General features: G+C 40.0%; 2 protein-coding genes across 7 annotated transcripts in view; both read left to right on the top strand.

Moving 5' to 3' along the window:
- The window catches only part of ppp1r13bb (protein phosphatase 1, regulatory subunit 13Bb), a 43,456-nt gene extending 28,925 nt beyond the window's left edge, over nt 1-14,531 (top strand). For 3 of the 4 annotated variants that reach the window (XM_088089202.1, XM_088089200.1, XM_088089199.1), the window contains 9 exons: nt 17-145; nt 4,960-5,093; nt 5,796-6,249; nt 7,140-7,918; nt 8,759-8,896; nt 8,983-9,116; nt 9,205-9,371; nt 9,835-10,034; nt 10,591-14,531. In XM_088089202.1, coding sequence (XP_087945328.1) covers nt 17-145; nt 4,960-5,093; nt 5,796-6,249; nt 7,140-7,918; nt 8,759-8,896; nt 8,983-9,116; nt 9,205-9,371; nt 9,835-10,034; nt 10,591-10,632 — 2,177 coding nt within the window. In that variant the 3' untranslated portion in view covers nt 10,633-14,531. The remainder of the gene's footprint in view (nt 1-16; nt 146-4,959; nt 5,094-5,795; nt 6,250-7,139; nt 7,919-8,758; nt 8,897-8,982; nt 9,117-9,204; nt 9,372-9,834; nt 10,035-10,590) is intronic. The other variant, XM_088089201.1, reaches the window with a different exon arrangement.
- Nucleotides 14,532-16,225: 1,694 nt separating this feature from the next.
- The window catches only part of daam1b (dishevelled associated activator of morphogenesis 1b), a 68,273-nt gene continuing 66,641 nt past the window's right edge, over nt 16,226-17,857 (top strand). For 2 of the 3 annotated variants that reach the window (XM_042503328.2, XM_042503325.2), the window contains exon 1: nt 16,226-16,384. The gene's annotated coding sequence lies outside the window, so the exon portion shown is untranslated. The remainder of the gene's footprint in view (nt 16,385-17,857) is intronic. The other variant, XM_042503327.2, reaches the window with a different exon arrangement.

The following is a 17,857-nucleotide window of genomic DNA, read 5'->3' as shown; positions in this document are numbered from 1 at the left end:
CTCTTCTGGAGGGCAGACGGTGTGCGAAAGCCTCCCGGCCCTTGGAAAGTGTCTGATTTAGACATCGTTGTGGACCCGGTACCCCCGTCCGTTCCAGAATCACACCCGGGCACCGGAGCCTCCACTGGCTCCGACGGCACGTCCCGTGAGTGCACAGCACTGCATCAGCAGAGGGATGGCACTTCCTGAACCTTCTCTCTCGACTGTAGCACGGGATCCTCAGCATGCACTGGAGTTTTTACTCCATAAACACCCTTATCGTTTCAATATCGTAGTTTGATTGACTGCCAAGAATTTAAGATAATCAAAATTGTGTTTTGCCCCGTTACGCCTTGAGCCCCCTACACTCTCGTCACCAACTGATGCTTTTAAGCTCCACAAAACAGATTGACTTTAAAGTAGGGCTGGGTTGAAATAATGGATTCATCCAATTTAAATTGATCTTACACTGTGTGATCTGATATCAGTTCATAAAATCAGAGATCGATCTTTCAATATGCATTTTCCTGTGGATGACCGGAGCTTTAAACTCGTTAATCTCTGTGGTATTCAACGGCCCCGGTGCTACATTATCAAAGGCTGTAGTATTGATACTCTCTGACCCCACCAACCAATTTTATCTGTACCTGATAGCTTACTTTTTAATGTTTGGGTATAATTTATTACTATGCTGCAGCAGCCTCTCCTCCTGCTGTCTGTGTTTTGGGGCTGCTGCTCCACACACACACACACACACACACAAACAGCAGACAGGCTGTGGTGGAGACGGTGAAGTGAAGATTACTCGATTTTGTGACAGCTTGGCTCATTAGCATAAGTGTAAAAAACTCTGTGATGAAAAAGCCAATACTTAAACAATACACCTGTTCAACAAGCATTAACATGTAAACATGTAGAAAGCAATATTTCAGTCTGCTCTGTCCTCAGTCCCTCATCGGCCACCGCCAACAAGCTCTTTTGCACAAGCACTGTACTCTAGCTCAGCTGCTCGCCAATTGTTACTAAAAAAGCTAAAACAACTGTTTTTGTCCAACAGTTTGGCTTAGTTTGCCAAGAATCTTAAAATATACCATCACTAACTTTACCTGCAGGCTGTGACTCTCCTCAGCAGCAGAGGGAGGAGCACAGAGGACAGGAGAATATCTGATGTCTTTGTGTTCATGATTCAGTCTAAAACCTCACTCAGTGTTGTGATGTCAGGAATATTGTTTATTTCATTAACATTTAACTTAGTTTCCAGTGAGATATTGATTTGATTTTTGATTTGATGTACTTATCTCGAACATGTAAAAAAGGAAATGGAAAAATCATTTTACAAAAGCAAAGAAAGTAATATTTAAATATAATGAAAAACAACAAATGAAATGGTCAAACACATGATGACTTCATTTACATCCACAAAAAGTAGAAACTTCCCACCCCTTCTCCTTTAGTTAGTCAATTTTAATTAACCAGCTTCCTTATTCATTTAAACCTATAACTAATTAAATAAACATTGACCCACATACTCAAAATCAAATATCTATGATTTTTCATTATTATTTACAGAAAAAAAGAGGAAGATAAACTAGGAAAAAAAACAAACTAATATAGTAACATTACTGTTTTACTATTACTGTTGCTGCGCTATTTACTTAGAAAATATTTCATTCTAATCCTGTTTCGTATGTATTCTTTATGAAATTAATTCCTTGTATAATTTCCAACATTAGCTCTCACTCAGAATCTCTTTCTCGTTCAAGCCAAATTGGTATTTTAACTGAAATATACTAAATCAAATAGGGAATCAAATCAAATTGGGACCTTGAGTCAAATTGGGACTTTGAGATTCAAAATCCAATTGATTCGGGAAATCAGTGACGATACCCAGCCTTACTTTAAAAGTAACAGAGCTGATTTTCACCAAAGCTTACATGCACAGCTGGGGAATGTGAGGAGGAGATGAGCATCTGTGCCTGGTTAACGTGAACAATGGCTGACTGATGCAAGCACCCTTGTTTGACATCATTAAGCTCTCCTGCCAGTGCAGCACTGAGCCAGTTTTTTTCTGAACTGCAGAGAGCACATGTTGACATTTCATTTGGAGCGTTTCCTCTGTGGATTGGCTAATGACGTCAAAGTGGTGGGGTGCCATCTTGAAACACTTTGCTTCCATCTGCCGAAATTTGACGCTCTTAATCGTAGTTGACATCATACCTCTTGTGAAGACGGTGTCACTGACACAAAGCACTGCTGATCCCCGTGTGTGTTTGCACACTTCTGAGAAGGTTCAATGAGTCGAGTGCCACGTGAATTTACACACGCGAAGCAGTCCAAGATGTTTGTTCTAATTTCATAACATCCCCAGCCTGCCTAACCCCGACCTTCACGCCTCATTCTCACAACAACGGAGCTGTGAGGAACACTTTTAGTTTTCACTTAACATGCACAAGAAAGTCATCTTGTACATGTTCATAACGTCATCGGATTCACTTAGCAGCTGTCACTACTGATAATCTGTGAAGACCCACATCAAGCTGTTTCCTTCTAGACTCTGGTTAGTGTCGGTAGAACTGCTTTATTTTATTTTATTTTATTTTACTGTGTTAAAGTTGGGGTAGGCAGTTTTTATTTTGGGGTCATTGGACAAAAATCCCATAATGAACTTTGAACATACTGTAATTCAAGATTTCTGAGAGAAAACTAGACTTCTGCACCTCCTCTTGGCTCTGTTTTCAGGCTTTAGATAATCTGGCCCGTGACGGGAGACTTTGGCCAATCACAGGTCATTTCAGAATGATGTGATGACCGAATTAGAGCCAGTGCAGCAGCTAACCGAAGCTCCATCTCAAAGCTGCAAAATCTGACAAGTTGATCTTACTTAATGAAATCTTCTAAACCAATTGCCTTGAAAGGAAAGTAAATATAACTATAAATCTTAATTTAGGTTTACTTAATATCTTAGTGTTAGGTTTACTCAAAATTTAGCTGTCTTTACTTGATTTAGTAAAGTCATTTCAACTTAAAAATTACAATTGAAATGATTTTGTTCTTTCTAAGTGTTACCAACTTCAGAAAACCAGGTTAGTCTGATTTAACTTGATCATCACATAGAGGATTTTTGCATTGGAGTTCTGTTTTGTTAACATGTTAAAGAATATACAAATATGATTGACTAGTTTGCAACGAGCAGCATACAGATATATAGTGCAGTATACTTTGTTTCCTGAAGTTGCTAAAACGATGGATTTAATCAAAGTGTCATTTTTAAGTTGAATCAACTTCACACAGTTAAGTAAATGTAACTAAATTTTAAGTAAACTTGAAGTAAACATGAATTAAGACAAATAGTTCTATCTATTTACACTTGTCAAGGCAATCAGTTTACTAGATATTTTTAAGTAAAATCAACTTGTCAGATTTTACAGTGTGGGCCACTGTATGAAAGAGCTGCAGGAGAAATTGTGCTGTTTTTTGTTTGTTTTTTTTGCCTTTTTCACATTTCTGCCTACCCCACCTTTAAACTCTGGTAATGCTTCATTGAAAGAAAATATTGGAAGCTGCTTCTAAAACAGATTTCTCAATCCACCACACTAATATAGATCAATTGTATTATTTGTTTATTTAATGTTATATAGTTACTGAAACGCGAAATGAAAATCTGAATAGCCATTTTCGGCTTTCGAGACTCTGGGTCTGTAACGGTTATAGTCATATAATCAACTCTGAGGAACTTGACTGCAATTTTTGCTGTTTTGTTGTGTCTTCCTTTTCCCATCCTCTTTCTTTTCAACCTACCCCTGCATCCTTTTTTTATCCTGCATATCAGTTTTTTAATCAGTTTAGTGATGGAGACAAACAGTACTGACAGTCCTTCAATCTTCTACTAAATTGCAATTTAGTTACCATTTATCAAATGTAACTAAATTTAAACACTAAATACAAGTACACAGTAGCAAAATACTAATACAGATACATTAATTGCCATTGTTGCTGTTAAGTGAAGGCTCAGGATTTTTGTCCTATTGATCAACAGCCCACTAGTATTTTTGATCAGTTTGACTTTGAAGGATAACTTTGGTATTTTTCAATCCATTAGTCACGCAGACACAAAAACATGGTAAAGTAGGTTTAAAAATATTGAAGTTACTTCATAAGAAGAAAGTACAACAACTTGAAAATCCTTTCTTAAAGAAAGAAATGTTGTGATGAGCCAGATGTGTGAAATCGCTGAAGGACAACCAAAAATTGTGAAAGTGCCTCCCTAAAAAGTCTGCAATTTCTGTCGATTGCAAAAGCAGTGCTAGGAAATTTCCTATCTCAAAGATATTATCAGTGTTAAAAGTAAATGGTTCATTAAGACATTTCTCTTTAAAGCCATTGCCTTTTTTTTTACAGGCAGTTCCATTTAAGTAATGAGAGTTTTGCATAAATTTGTGATTTTCAGTGAAGTGGTTTGACCCCTCCTTAACATGAACAGGGTGCCAAATAAACGTCTATGTCCAGCAGCCAAAAGGCTAGTGAATGTTCAAATTTTAGAGTGCGATTTCTTTACTTTTGTTGTTGATGCAGATCTACTAGCTGCTTTAATACCAGCATTTTGCTAGTTGATTTTGTCCCTTTATATCAAAGATGTTGAATTTTAAAGTCTTTTAATGGTGTCTGGTTAATAGGATATGCTTCTCAAAATCCTGAACCCTCCATTTAACACCAATCCTGGGTCTAAATGGTACAGATACATACATGTCCTATGTGTGCTGTTCTTGAAAAAGCTTAGCTAATATTCTACTTTATATCGTTTGCCATTTCAAATAAGAAAAATAAGAAAATGTTACCATTTAGACCCAGTTCTGGTGGACACGCTGTGTCACTGTGATGAGATGTGAAAGAGGCTTATGCTTCTAATACCATCTCAGTCATTGGGTTTGGTCTTGCCTTTATCTTGTGCAACTCACTCACCATGTCCTGTTTGTGCCCTAGCTAATGATACTGGTTGGCCTACTTTAGGCAAGACCAGCACATCTCTAAAGCCTCCTGAGAGACGAGACTCAGGGACCGATACACAGGGCAAGAGCCCTCCCTCAGGCTCCCCCGTCGCTCCAAGTGCAGAAAAGGTTTGTCCTCCTGTTTTGTGGCTATTAACCTCTTGTTGTAATGTTACATCTATTAGGAACATGTTTTAAGTTTGAGAAACTGTCACTGGGCCTCGTGCAGAAACTTTCCCATAAATTTCTCTTATATTTTTTAAAACTTTTGGGGAAAAGAAAAATTAAGAGCAGTCAACTCCAGATGCACCAACATTCGTAACCATTTAAATTTGCTCTTACTCAGGTGTGCTCAATGATGAATCCCATTTGATCATGAGTCACCTATTAACATAGGTAACATCCCCTATTTAGTGTGCAGTACAGTACAGTACTTGAGTAAATATACTTAGTTGCATTTTACCACTGGTCATCAGAGGGATGCACAATAACTGAAATTACAGTAATTGGGATCAATGCACCAAATAGAATTCCTTCAGCCCTGAAAATGAATCACTCAGTCATTAAGTACTCGTAAAACTTTCTCTTACCTAAGTGAGGAGGAAAAATAAGAACACATTTGTGAATCCCAAAAAATCATTGGTTGCTGACAAAATAAAAGCAAATTGTAGATATGAACAAAACAAAATAAGAAAAAAGTTGTTTTTATATCGTTTCATCCATGGGGCCTATTATTTCTTATTTAAAATTCAAAATGTCTAATTTCTCTGTAAAAAAAAATCAGGTTTTTTATTTAGGGATGTTTGTTTGGGATTTCCTGCTTCTTCACAGGTGCTAGACTCCAAAATGGCTGTGACCTCCCCTGCCATATCCAAGCCACAGCCGCCTCCCTACGGCTCCCACCTCACCTCCGCAAACTCAGCCAGCTCCTTGGAGCGGCGCAAGGATGCACCTCCTCCTCCTCGCCCGCTCCCAAACCCACCAGCTCCTGTTTGGCCCCGCGTCCCCCCGTCCACAGGCTCGTCCTCCCAGCAGATCCAGCAGCGAATCTCGGTGCCGCCAAGTCCCACCTTCCAGCCTAACGCACCGCTTTTCCCTCCTGCACTGAGCGAGCGACTGGATCCCCCGCCAGCTGTGGCAGTACGCCCCTTCATGCCAGACAGAGGATCACGGCCTCAGTCGCCCAGAAAGGGCCCACCCACCATGAACTCCAGCTCCATCTATCACATGTACCTCCAGCAGGCAGCGCCAAAGAGCCAGCCTCTCAAGCCTGCTCTCAAAGCAGGTAAGAGCTGAGTTTGGAGACATGCTCCAAAATGTGTTTTTTTTTTCATGATTGTGTTGCTTGATAGTGTAATGCTTTAAGTCATACTTAATATTCTGTATTCTGACCCAGCACAAAAAACGGTTGTTTTACTTTCGTTGTGCCTGGTGCTCTGCAGTGACGCCGACACACTGGTGACAACAGAATGATCGGCGCTCCGAGAGTGTGTTGCAATGAATAACCACACAGTTTATTTTTTTCAGTAGCACTATAAAATCTATTTGTGGCGGCAGATGCTTTAATTGTTGTGGCCTGCTACATTTAAATGAATGTGTGGGAAACCCTGCTCAGTGTTTTTACAGTTAAATGACATTTTTTTGGTTAAAAAAAAAAGCTGCTGAATGTACACTGTGTACATGAACTTAAGCAGAACAGCTGAATAGACCCGTTTGTGTTGCAAGTATATTTCGACAAAGCCCAGAAACATACACCCGCGTGTAAATAGTATCCGCCAAAAAAATTGCTGCCAGATGACTTAGAGTAACTAAACTCCAAAACCATTTTTTCAGTTGAAAAGCTTATAATATTTAGTGGTGTTGATTTATTCAGGCCCAACTCTTGACATTTGAGTGCAAAGTATTAAAATTCTACATATTATAAATATGAATAGTGACTGCCCTGTAAAGGTTGAAACTTGGCAATTGCAAACACCAGCTGCGCCCTACGTTGCTGCCCTGCCGCTGCCCTCTAGCCAGCTGACTACTTTGTGTGTGTGATTTTTTTGAGACCTGTTCCATATTCCAGGAAGGACGCACTCAAGCCAAAAGCAGGGGGTTTAGTTACTCTTTAATAATGAAAATGATGATGTCATTGCCCGCTAATAAAACACCACGCTCTCTGTTTGTCTGTAGTATACGGGAAGCCTGTCCTTCCCCCCAGCTCGACACCCCCCTCGCCTCTGCCTTTCGTCCAGGCAGGAGGGGCCTTCCCGTTGCTTCAGGGCCATCCCGGTGGTGAGGACACTTTGGACGGAGAGTTTGATGATCACGAGTTCTTCCAGCACCCAGAGCCCTTAGCGCCTCCTCCCAGTGTGGAGAACATCCCACGACCTCTCAGCCCCACGAAGCTAACACCCATGGTACACTCCCCACTGCGCTACCAAAGTGACGCCGATCTTGAGGTGCTCCGTAAAAAACTGGCCAACGCGCCGAGACCGCTGAAGAAGCGGAGCTCCATAACAGAACCAGAGGGCCCCAGCGGACCAAACATCCAGAAACTGCTCTACCAGAGATTCAACACTTTGGCAGGAGGCATAGAGGGAAATGGAGTCAGTGGATCAGGAGGTGGCAACGGTGCAGGTAACGGGACGCCGTTTTATCAGCCCGCTAATCCTCCTGCGTATCTGGGAGGCGACTCTGTGGCCGATACAGACAATGGCAACCTGCCCTCTGAGACACCTCTACCACCACCACCAGGGGCAGAGGAGCTGGGCTCTGAGGTGCCACCGCCATCTACTGACGCCAATGACAACGAGCCACTGCCCTCGCCACCAGAGCTGGATGCCGCTGACGCAGAGGAAGCAGAGGACGACAACAACAACAACGTGGGAGGCTCTGAGGCGTCGTTGCCCAGCCCCGTGCTGGAGGTGACCACTCCAGAAGAGAGCGGCACAGCGGTCTCACAGCCCCTGGTGAGAGACACACATACAGACTCATTATTGCATTTAACCTCTTCCACTTCCTCCTCTATATCATAGATCCATTTTTATCTTTTTTAGGGGGGGGCAGGGGATGTTCAAGTTAAGATAGCAGGTAAAAATTATTGGCCACATTGAAATGGTTAAATCATCTGAAAGCTGGAAATCTGAAGATTAATTTGAGTTCCAGCTCAGTACATTGGGACACAAGACCATCAGAAACACCATAGAATGATCCATCCTATGTATATGTCTAAATTTGCACGGTTTTATGTGTCAGTGAACACAGCACAGGCTGAACTCTTCAGTAGTTCTTTTTCCTCAGCAGCAGTTTGCGGAGTTTGAGCTGCGTGGTGGATAATTTAGATCAATTATGATCCAATCAGAGCTGATCAGATCAGGTCAATAGATCAGAGGAGCAGAACCTGCAGAGGAGAGTGAATGCAAACATTTAGACCTAGTGCACTGAACAAGTTTTACGATTTTTGCCGTTTTACTTTACTGCACCTGGCGTTCAGCTGCAACAAAAACTAGGGACCAAAACGCCCCCAGAAGTTCACTGCACAGTACACTGACGAGCAAAAAAGACATAACAAAAAAAAACAGACTGCTCAACTAGAAGCAATCTCGGTCGACTGAGGCATCTCCGACTGATAATTTGAATCTCCAACTTTCAAGGGGCAGCACTACCAGTTTTTTTACTCTAGCTCTAAAACTCAGCCTGCCACAGCTTCTAAAACACAGTAACTTCTTCTGAGGACAACTGCGAGGTTGACAAGTTACATCTTCAGTAAATTAAATTGTAATGTGAGCTTCCTTCCTGCATTGTTGCAGGAGAAGCGCACCAACCTGAAGAAGCCGAATTCCGAGCGAACTGGCCACGGCTTCAGGGTGAAGTTCAACCCTCTGGCCCTCCTGCTGGACGCCTCACTGGAGGGAGAGTTTGACCTTGTCCAGAGGATCATCTATGAGGTATGCTGTGACTGTGTACATATACTTTTCATTTATTTGTATTTGCATGTCAGAAAAGCATTCATATCTGAGTCTTTCTTTTCCAGGTGGAGAATCCCAGCACTCCCAATGACGAGGGCATCACGCCTCTCCACAACGCAGTGTGTGCAGGACATCACCACATAGTCAAATTCCTGCTGGATTTTGGTGTGAACGTCAACGCAGCAGACAGTGACGGATGGTGAGTGATGGCACACATTTTATAAGAACGGCAAGTTTGATTTTCCTGTTGAATCCATTTACATTTATATGTTTGTTTGCCTGTGCAGGACTCCGCTTCACTGCGCCGCCTCCTGCAACAGCGTTCATCTCTGCAAGTTATTGGTCGAGTCAGGGGCCGCCATCTTTGCCAGTACCATTAGTGATGTGGAGACTGCTGCAGATAAGTGCGAGGAAATGGAGGAGGGTTACATCCAGTGCTCCCAGTTTCTATATGGTGAGAAACAACCCAACAGTCCAGCCCCGTTGCTGAATGAGCCTCAATCGCATCTCACTATTTTATTCTCCTGCGACCGCACATTAGCCAGAGGAAGGCTTGGTAGAGGAACAGCTCTCTGTCCAAATCGGGTCAGCCTTGCCTTGATGGCGGTTCTCCCCATCTCTTTGTCCAGCGCATTCTGTTTCATATCTCCCCTCTGGTCTGACTGGCTGCTCGTTGTATGCCGTCGGTGGGGATCCTCTTGTGGTTCATTCCATTCGGTCCAAACCCCACACAACTTTTTCAAGTGCCTCTCTATCACAGAAAAGTTGTGCCTCAGCAGAAGGGGTCATGGAGTCGAAAAAATTGAAAAATATAGCAAAAGTGTAGCAAGGATTTGATTGTTTTTACAATCTGAGATTTCTTTGTATATAAGATATTGTTGTAATACTGACAGTCTGTTTTGGACTCTCTTGTGCAGGTGTTCAGGAGAAGTTGGGTGTTATGAACAAGGGGACAGTTTACGCTCTGTGGGATTACAAACCTCAGAACCAGGATGAGCTGGCGTTCAGCGAAGGCGACGCCATCACTATCCTACGACGACAGGATGACAGTGAAACAGAGTGGTGGTGGGCACGACTCGAGGACAACGAGGGCTACGTGCCCCGCAACCTGCTGGGGGTAACAACAGAATACATTATTTATCGCATTTGTCTATGAGCTAAACCAGCAGGATTAACTTGTCATGGCATCTTTTTTCCCATGTTCTGCTTTGTTTATCCTCATCAATGACTGTAGAGCTGAAATGATGTTGGATAAATCAATAAGTTGTTGGCCAAAAAAAAAACTTTGAATCCCTTTGTACCAGCTTTTTAAAGAGTAACTTCACCTTTAAAAAAATAATTTAGCAGATTAATCCATGTCCAAAGGTGATATGGAAGCACAGTGTCCCCAAATCTCAGAATTGATCAGTGCATGAAAAAACTTTATTTCATTAGTTGGGGTTCTGACAAATTATCAATTAATGTGAATACATTTTGGTTGGTAAGAGATTGATAGTATTATTAAGTCAATAAATCTAGTCCAGCTCGAATCACCGGGTACACAGGTTTTAGATTAGGCACTGGAACGAAAAACCATAAGCATAGCTGTTCTAATGCAAGAAAAAATAATAATTAAAAGATCACTTTAGTCATATTTAACTATTCTCCTCTTTCTGTGTGTTTTCTGTTTGCAGCTCTATCCTAGGATCAAGCCTCGTCAGCGCTCGCTGGCATAGTGTCTCACTCCACTGACCTCTGGCTAACAGCTGGACTAGTGACAAAACCAAGAGCAGAGAACAAAAGAGCCTGGTGCTCTGTCTCTTCTCCCCGTGGCCATAACCTCCCCCGGCCTTGTGCTTCTCACAAATTCCCTTTTTCTCTGAAGCAGCGGGCACCGAACTCCGACACACATAATTTACACATACACACATAGATGCACACGCAATGAAAAACAAGCACTCCAAATGTGAAAATCTCTTAAACCACTCCACCCTGATCCCTCCCTCCCTCTTCTGTCATTGTCCCAACTTGATTTTACCCGATTCAGTGTCAGCTCTGTATCAGACATCAACTTGAAGAATAAAACACTAACCCTTGTCTCAGTGTTTCTTACAGTGTTCACACTTCTTCAGCCATGACTTCTATGGTGGCACTGGTTTACACAACTCTAAATGGTGGCTGGAAAATCAACTCTAATGGTGAGACGTTGCTTTGCTGTTTGTTTGTTTTTTGGGTTTTTTGGGTTTTTTTTTTTTTTTTTAGTGAAATGTAATTTTAGTTACAAAATGTAATGCAATTTGTAATGCTAATTTGATCCCCATGCAAGAAAAACACTAATGCAGAAAAATGGTCCCTCTGTGTTCGATTTTTCTGTAGTCTAACCACCAAAGAATATAGATTTAATGATTTTAATTCTAATACTCCTTACGGAATAATTGAGGAGTGAGATAATCAGTTGATTTGCTGCTATCATTAATGAATAACAACTCCAAGGAGTTGGTTTAAAGTCTTTCTAGACATTCTGAGAAGGAAAATGGAAAATTATGTGAATCCTCAGTATTAAAGATGCAGGTCAGTCAGAACAAATCCAAAGTATTAAAGCAAAGATGATTAGATAGATTGATGGCTCACAAAAAAAATCATGAATTGCATTTCATGATCATCATCGCAAGACGTATTTTTTCATTCAGTGACCACGTTTACGTGCACAAAATATTCTGGTTTTTACCCTTATTCCGAGAAAAACAATATTCCTACTAAACTGTTTACATGGCTACTGAAAATTAATATTCCACTAATGTTCCTGCTTACATGCAGCTGTGCATACTCCAATGAACATGCCCTAACACACTGGTTCCCAACTGGTTGCCAAAGCTTTACAAGGGATCACAAGGCCCTCTTGTGGTGTAAGAAAACTTCTCAGAGAAATTACAGTAGGCCTGTATCTCAGTATTCAATGAGTTTCTATAGAGAAAACTGAATGAAATTGTCATTTTTAAAGTTTGGATACATATGTTTGAAAAAAATGACAAAATACATAATGCAGGCAGATAACTACATAACCTAACTGCAAATATCAGGAAAGCTTATCTCTGATGCAAAATTCAGAGGAAATAATCTGTTCAGAATGTATCCACATTCTAGTTTCACACAAACGTCCTGCAGTTTTTGCGTTCACTATTCAATTGAACAGTTAATAAGTCTGTTTTGTTTTTGTTATACATTGAATCTAATTTAAAATATCCCTAAAATATGCCACTCCGTCAGGGGCTGTCAGTTTACTCAATAATAGAAATTATGTTCTTCAAGGGAAAAGGTTGGGAACCACTGCCCTAACATGTCATTTGTCATATTAAAATATGGAAAAGTGGAACAGCCGGAACTGCTTTTGTGGCATCAGAGATTATTTTTCTTGTTCTCCATAGATTGAGGACTTGTGTTACTGTGCAAACACAGCCTCCCATTTTCATTCCTACAACCACCTTCTTAAAAAGGTTGCATGCAATCTGTGTGCATATCCAAAAAACACTGTCCAAGTCTTTCATAATGTTTTAAAGTAGGTGTGATTTTTCTATCAACCAGAAATGTGGGCTTTTTCTAGGGGTGCATGCATCCCTTCCCCACAGCCTTGCAAATTATTGACAAATTGGTTTGTAACGAAAAGAGATGACCATAAACAGGCAAGAGGCTGTTTGTGTTTCAAACTTAAGTAAAAACTGCGTTTGTTTGTATGAGGGGGAGTGAGAGAGACACGGAGGAGAATGTGGAAGGTGGACTATTGCACGCGATGCTTCTGTAAGTTATTATTAACTCCAAATACTCCAGGTTCAGCTGCATTACAAGATGCAAAGCAAATCCTTTACATCTCCCAGCTGCAGATAACAATAAGCATTTCTTCACCTGTTCCTTTTTCTTGTCCGACAGCTTATTTAATTGTTCGAAAGTTGTTCGAATTGGGGGTCAATGACACTTAATTCTTCCTTTCAGTTTCTTCCACCAGTTTCCTAATAAAGAAATTAAGTAAAAAGCATACTTTTGGACATTTGCATAGCAAAGATGGAAGGTTCGAAGCATTTGGGTCAGTCCTAATTTTGATGATTGTTCAGGATGTGCTGTATACATGCCCAAATAATGCTTTAGATAATATTGACATATCCCACATCTTAATTGCAAAATGCTTCATTTAAAAAAAAGGCCTAGTTTTGAATATCTAAGTGGAATATGCTGTTTACATGACCCGTATCAAATTTTGAATATTGTCATCCTCTGAATAATAGTGGAATATTGGTGTGCATGTAAACGTAGTCACTGTCGTCTGTTCAGAGTCTGGATGCGGGAGTTTTGTGGATGTTCCGGTTTTTCTGTAATACGAGGTTTCAAGACGTAAACACTGTTTGAATGAAGAATCCAATATATATATCCAGGTAATAATTCTTATTTCATGGGAACAAGATAAATTTAAAAAAAGATCACTTTTTGGGACTTTGGGGGCTCCGAAATAAACAGTATTTGCTTTACCAAAAAAAGTTGCCAAATGAGAAACTGTGTCTGCACATCTGTAGATTGTGTTTAAAGGTAACAAATGTAAAAGATCTCTTAAGGTATTTCAGGAATTAGGAAAAAAAGCTATTTTATAGTTTCAGACTCCACAGTGTTGAGGTGACGAATCAGCTCCACACAGAAAAAGATGTTTTAGATAGTGTTATTGGGTCATGTTTGCTATTTTCAAGTCATTTACAGTTTGAATAATGCTTTCAGGCATTTATAATAAGTTGGTCCTCACTTCTGAGATTCAGTATTTTTCTGAACTCTGGCACCTGTTAAGAGTTTTGTTTCTGTTATAATTTAATGTGGCAAGCAGACCTGCAAGCAGTGTCGACACATGAAAAGAAGAACTTGCAGATTTAATTAAATCCAGCCACTGCACCCCACCCCCCCAAAAAACCCCACTGAAATCAACACTCAAACCATACACTAGCTTTGTTTACCCCACTAGACAAAGTGAACACTTAATATTAATAACCTATTTTTTCTACCAGCTGCTAAGTAGGTCTCTATTCATCTGATGTTGCAGTTATTTTTTGTGGCTGTGACAAACCCCACTTGAAAGACTTCAATCTCAGGACCAACATGGTGCTGCTGACACTGTTCCACCACTAAACTAGTGATCATATTTTCACTCTCAACAGACATCACCTTCATTTGAGCAGCAAACTAAACAAAACAGTCCAAATTTAAAAAAAAAAAAAAAGAAAAGAAATAAAAAATACAGTTGAAGAGAGGTTATTGTGTCTGAAACGTAAATGTTCAGATTTGCCTCTGACAATCCTGAATTTGCCCAGTTCTCTTCTTCCAGCTGCCCCCTTTCAGGTATACACCATTCCAGTAACACTAAAACATGTGTTATCTGTCACATTATAGAGTCCATCATCAACTTGTTCTGAACTGTGAGTGACTGAGTGTTATGCCAAGTGTGCTAGTGGCCCAGGCTTTACCATGGCTTAATCTGTACATAGTGTGAGGAGATGTGTTATATGTCTGTTTGCTGTAAGGACAAGTGGGCTTTCTGTATAAACGCTGTACTCACACATTCAACTCTGTAAATGTGAACAATAAAACAGAAGCTCTGGCATGACCAATGTCTTTTTGTGTTGTATCCGCAAAATATTTTTTTATATTTTATAGGTTTTTCTTTTTATGCGTAGAAAATATAAAATGTAAAAATAAAGTCTAATGTACAACAAATAAGTAAATATAGGTTCATATATATATATATATATATATATATATATATATGTGTGTGTGTGTGTGTGTGTTTACATATATATATATATATATATATATATATATCGATACAGTTTTGATTCAATTTTGATTCAGGGGCCGGCAGTCAATATGAAATGATATCATCTGCCCATTTAACACAATCCGTTACAGAAGAAGCTGGCACCCATTTCTTTTTTTGCTTTTGGCCATAAAATATAAAAAGATCACAAACAATAATAATAACTGTAACCGGATAAGTGTAGTAAAGTTTACTTTAAAGTGACTTTACAAACAGAAATCAAAAAGCATACAGGATTAGTTAACCTTCAACGCTTTCTGTTAAAAAGCTCTTTCTGCAAGAAATGTTTTTGTTTGAACCCAAATTATTATCTTTTTCTTAAAACTTCAGGGCTGTCTGGTTTAAATCCCTGAAGGCAAACCTCTCCAAAAAGCCATAATACATGGAGACCTTTAAACAAAAGTATAAAATTTGTCTCAATGATAACTGTCAAGGTTCTTAGACAAAAGTTTTTTTCTTTTCCTGCCTTGTTTGGCTCACATTACACAGTTCACCTTTGTGTCACTGGAGGGCACCAAATCATTTTCCATATAAAAAGTAGTTTGATTTTCTCACTTCTAAAGATATTTTATCTATTCAGACAGTTTAATGTTAATTTTCCAGGGTGTTTATTGTCACCAAACAGCAAAGCTTTATTTTGTTGTTTTGCCAGCTCAGAGAAGTAATGTGTATTGGATATAGCTTTTAAACCTCTAACAGCTGCAACAAGCACCATGTTGGACTTTTATTTAAAGAAACATTAACCTTTGAAGTTCACAATGTGACCAAAACTTATCATAATCACAAATTTAAGATTAATCTCAATTCAAAGGGGACATGTAATGCTCATTTTAGATTCAATTTCCTCGCTTTTACTGTGGGTTTCTATGAGGACATGTTTACATTATTTAAAATTCAAAAAACAATTTAAGGCAAAACTTACTGTCACAGTTTTTTTTTTTTGTAAAAAAAACTGACACTGATAGAAGAATGACAAGGAAAAACATCAGAATAAAATAAATATTTTTGAAAAATTATTTCTTATCCCATTTTAGTTTTCAGTGGAGGTTTTTTCAGTGCAAGTGTGTCCTCTTTCAGTGTATAGTTTTATTTTGTTTATGTTAGAACTTTCTGTCACTGTTTTGGCATGGCAAAAATTACACTGATAAAGAAATGATAAGAAGAGGAAAAATCAAAAAATTGTCCCTGCTTTATTTTTCAGTGTTTGTTTTTTTTTTTTAATTTTAATTTAGTGCTAGTGTTTTCTTTTGTAATGCCAAATTTCATTTTTCGCTGCCAAAACGTTGTGTTTTTGTTTTGAAAACCTGATTCTAATAAAGGAATGATACAAAGAAAAACATCAGAAGATTGTAATTTGAAAACACACCAGAATACAACCTTGTAAAACCCATCACCCTTGACAAACCCATCGGGATTGCACATGCTATACGTACCTACACTACAACACCCATGAAGCATTGGAGGTTCACGCATGCGCACTAACTGCTGGAGTAAACCGATGACATCACGAGCCTCCCGGACCAACCAGTCGGTTGAACCATCTCCGTGCAGTCTGGACTCTGTGTTTTTCTACCGCCTCACTGCTCTGCTCACCTGATGAAGTTGCAGACACGGTTGCCGAGAACAATGTTCACCGTGACAAGGTAAGGACGATGTCGTTAGGGCAACACTCACATCACAACGGCTGACACAACACCCGCGTGAGGAGCTCACCGGCCGGGCCGTTTGGTTGTCGGTGGTGACCTCCGCACCGGTGCGGCCGGTCAACACAACAGCCGTCGTTAACGTTAGCTGTGTGAGTTTACGGAAGCTCTTTTGTTGAATTCAGCGTCAGTGACCTGAACCTGGTCTAGACGGGAGTCAACAGACAGCAGGCGGGTGGCATTTGCATCTCTTTTGCAAACTGTTTGTGTATTGTTAGTGGGGGAAGCTGACCTGTCCACGCTGAGAACCGCACTAACAACGGCGTCTACAATGGATAAAGCCCCAGTGAAGCTAGCATAAAACTGCTGTCCATGCACGGGGCCCGGGGACCTCCAGGTGCTGAGAGGATCCTACGGGGTCCCTAGCAGAGTGAGGGAAAGTTGGAAAGTCACAACATTTATTAACCTTGATGTGAGGCAAATATTACAGCTAATAAGAATCTGAATGGTAACTCTGGCTAATAATTAGTGTGTGACTCATAGGGCATCATGGGCGTAATATAAAACGATGAGCCCCGGGGCACAGTTATGCAAAAGGCCCCCCTCCCACACACACACACACACACACACACACACACACACACACACATATATTGGTTGGGTGGTTTGGGTGTTTCAGGCAGGTTGAGTCATTAAATGACCAAGTAGCCTTTTTGAGTAAGTTGTCGCAATTTACAAAAACATTGTGTAACTACAGAATGCAGTTTCTGAAGAAAATGTGGGTGTGAATGATCAGTGTTGAGAAGCTTAAGCTATGCCACAATGCTCAATGTTGAAAAGCTGATGCTGGCTAAATATAGTAAGAAGATAAAGTAGTAGGAATAGCTGGAAAAGTGGGAATAAGTTCAATAAGTATGTCAGTGAAATGTTGAATATTACCAATGATGTAAAAATAAGATCTGGTATATGTTAATATGCATATATATATATCTATATATGGGTTGGTCGGCTGGGGTGTTTCGGCCGGGGTGAGTCATAAAATGACAAAGCAGCTGATTAAGTTGTCATAATTTAGAAAAACATTGTGTAATAATCCAGTTTACACCTCCTATTTCTTCTCTGTCACACAAAAAGCAGCTTTCTCGTCAGGGCTGCTGCACTCAGGTTTTGTGATTCTACTTTTGACTAGGGCTCAACCGATAATTTGCCTGGCCAATTATTCGGGCCGACATTTGGCATTTTGGCAATTATCTGTATAAGCATTTATTTTAATGATGAATGATATAATTAAAACAAATTTGCCATCAGTTGAAAACAAAATTGTGTATGTATTCAGAGTTAATCATCACTTTATATGTCCCAGTCCCATTCTCATCTTTGATTGATGAATTTAGGTCACATTTTTGCCCTCATAAAGGGCCCTACCTGCCACATGACCCTTGATAAAAGGACTGGCCGCTTGAGCTCTCAGAC

Source organism: Plectropomus leopardus, chromosome 16 (assembly GCF_026936395.1).
Source record: "Plectropomus leopardus strain MGB_pleo_1.0 chromosome 16, ASM2693639v1, whole genome shotgun sequence".
Lineage (NCBI taxonomy): Eukaryota > Metazoa > Chordata > Actinopteri > Perciformes > Serranidae > Plectropomus > Plectropomus leopardus.
This window is presented reverse-complemented; position numbering and strand designations above follow the sequence as displayed.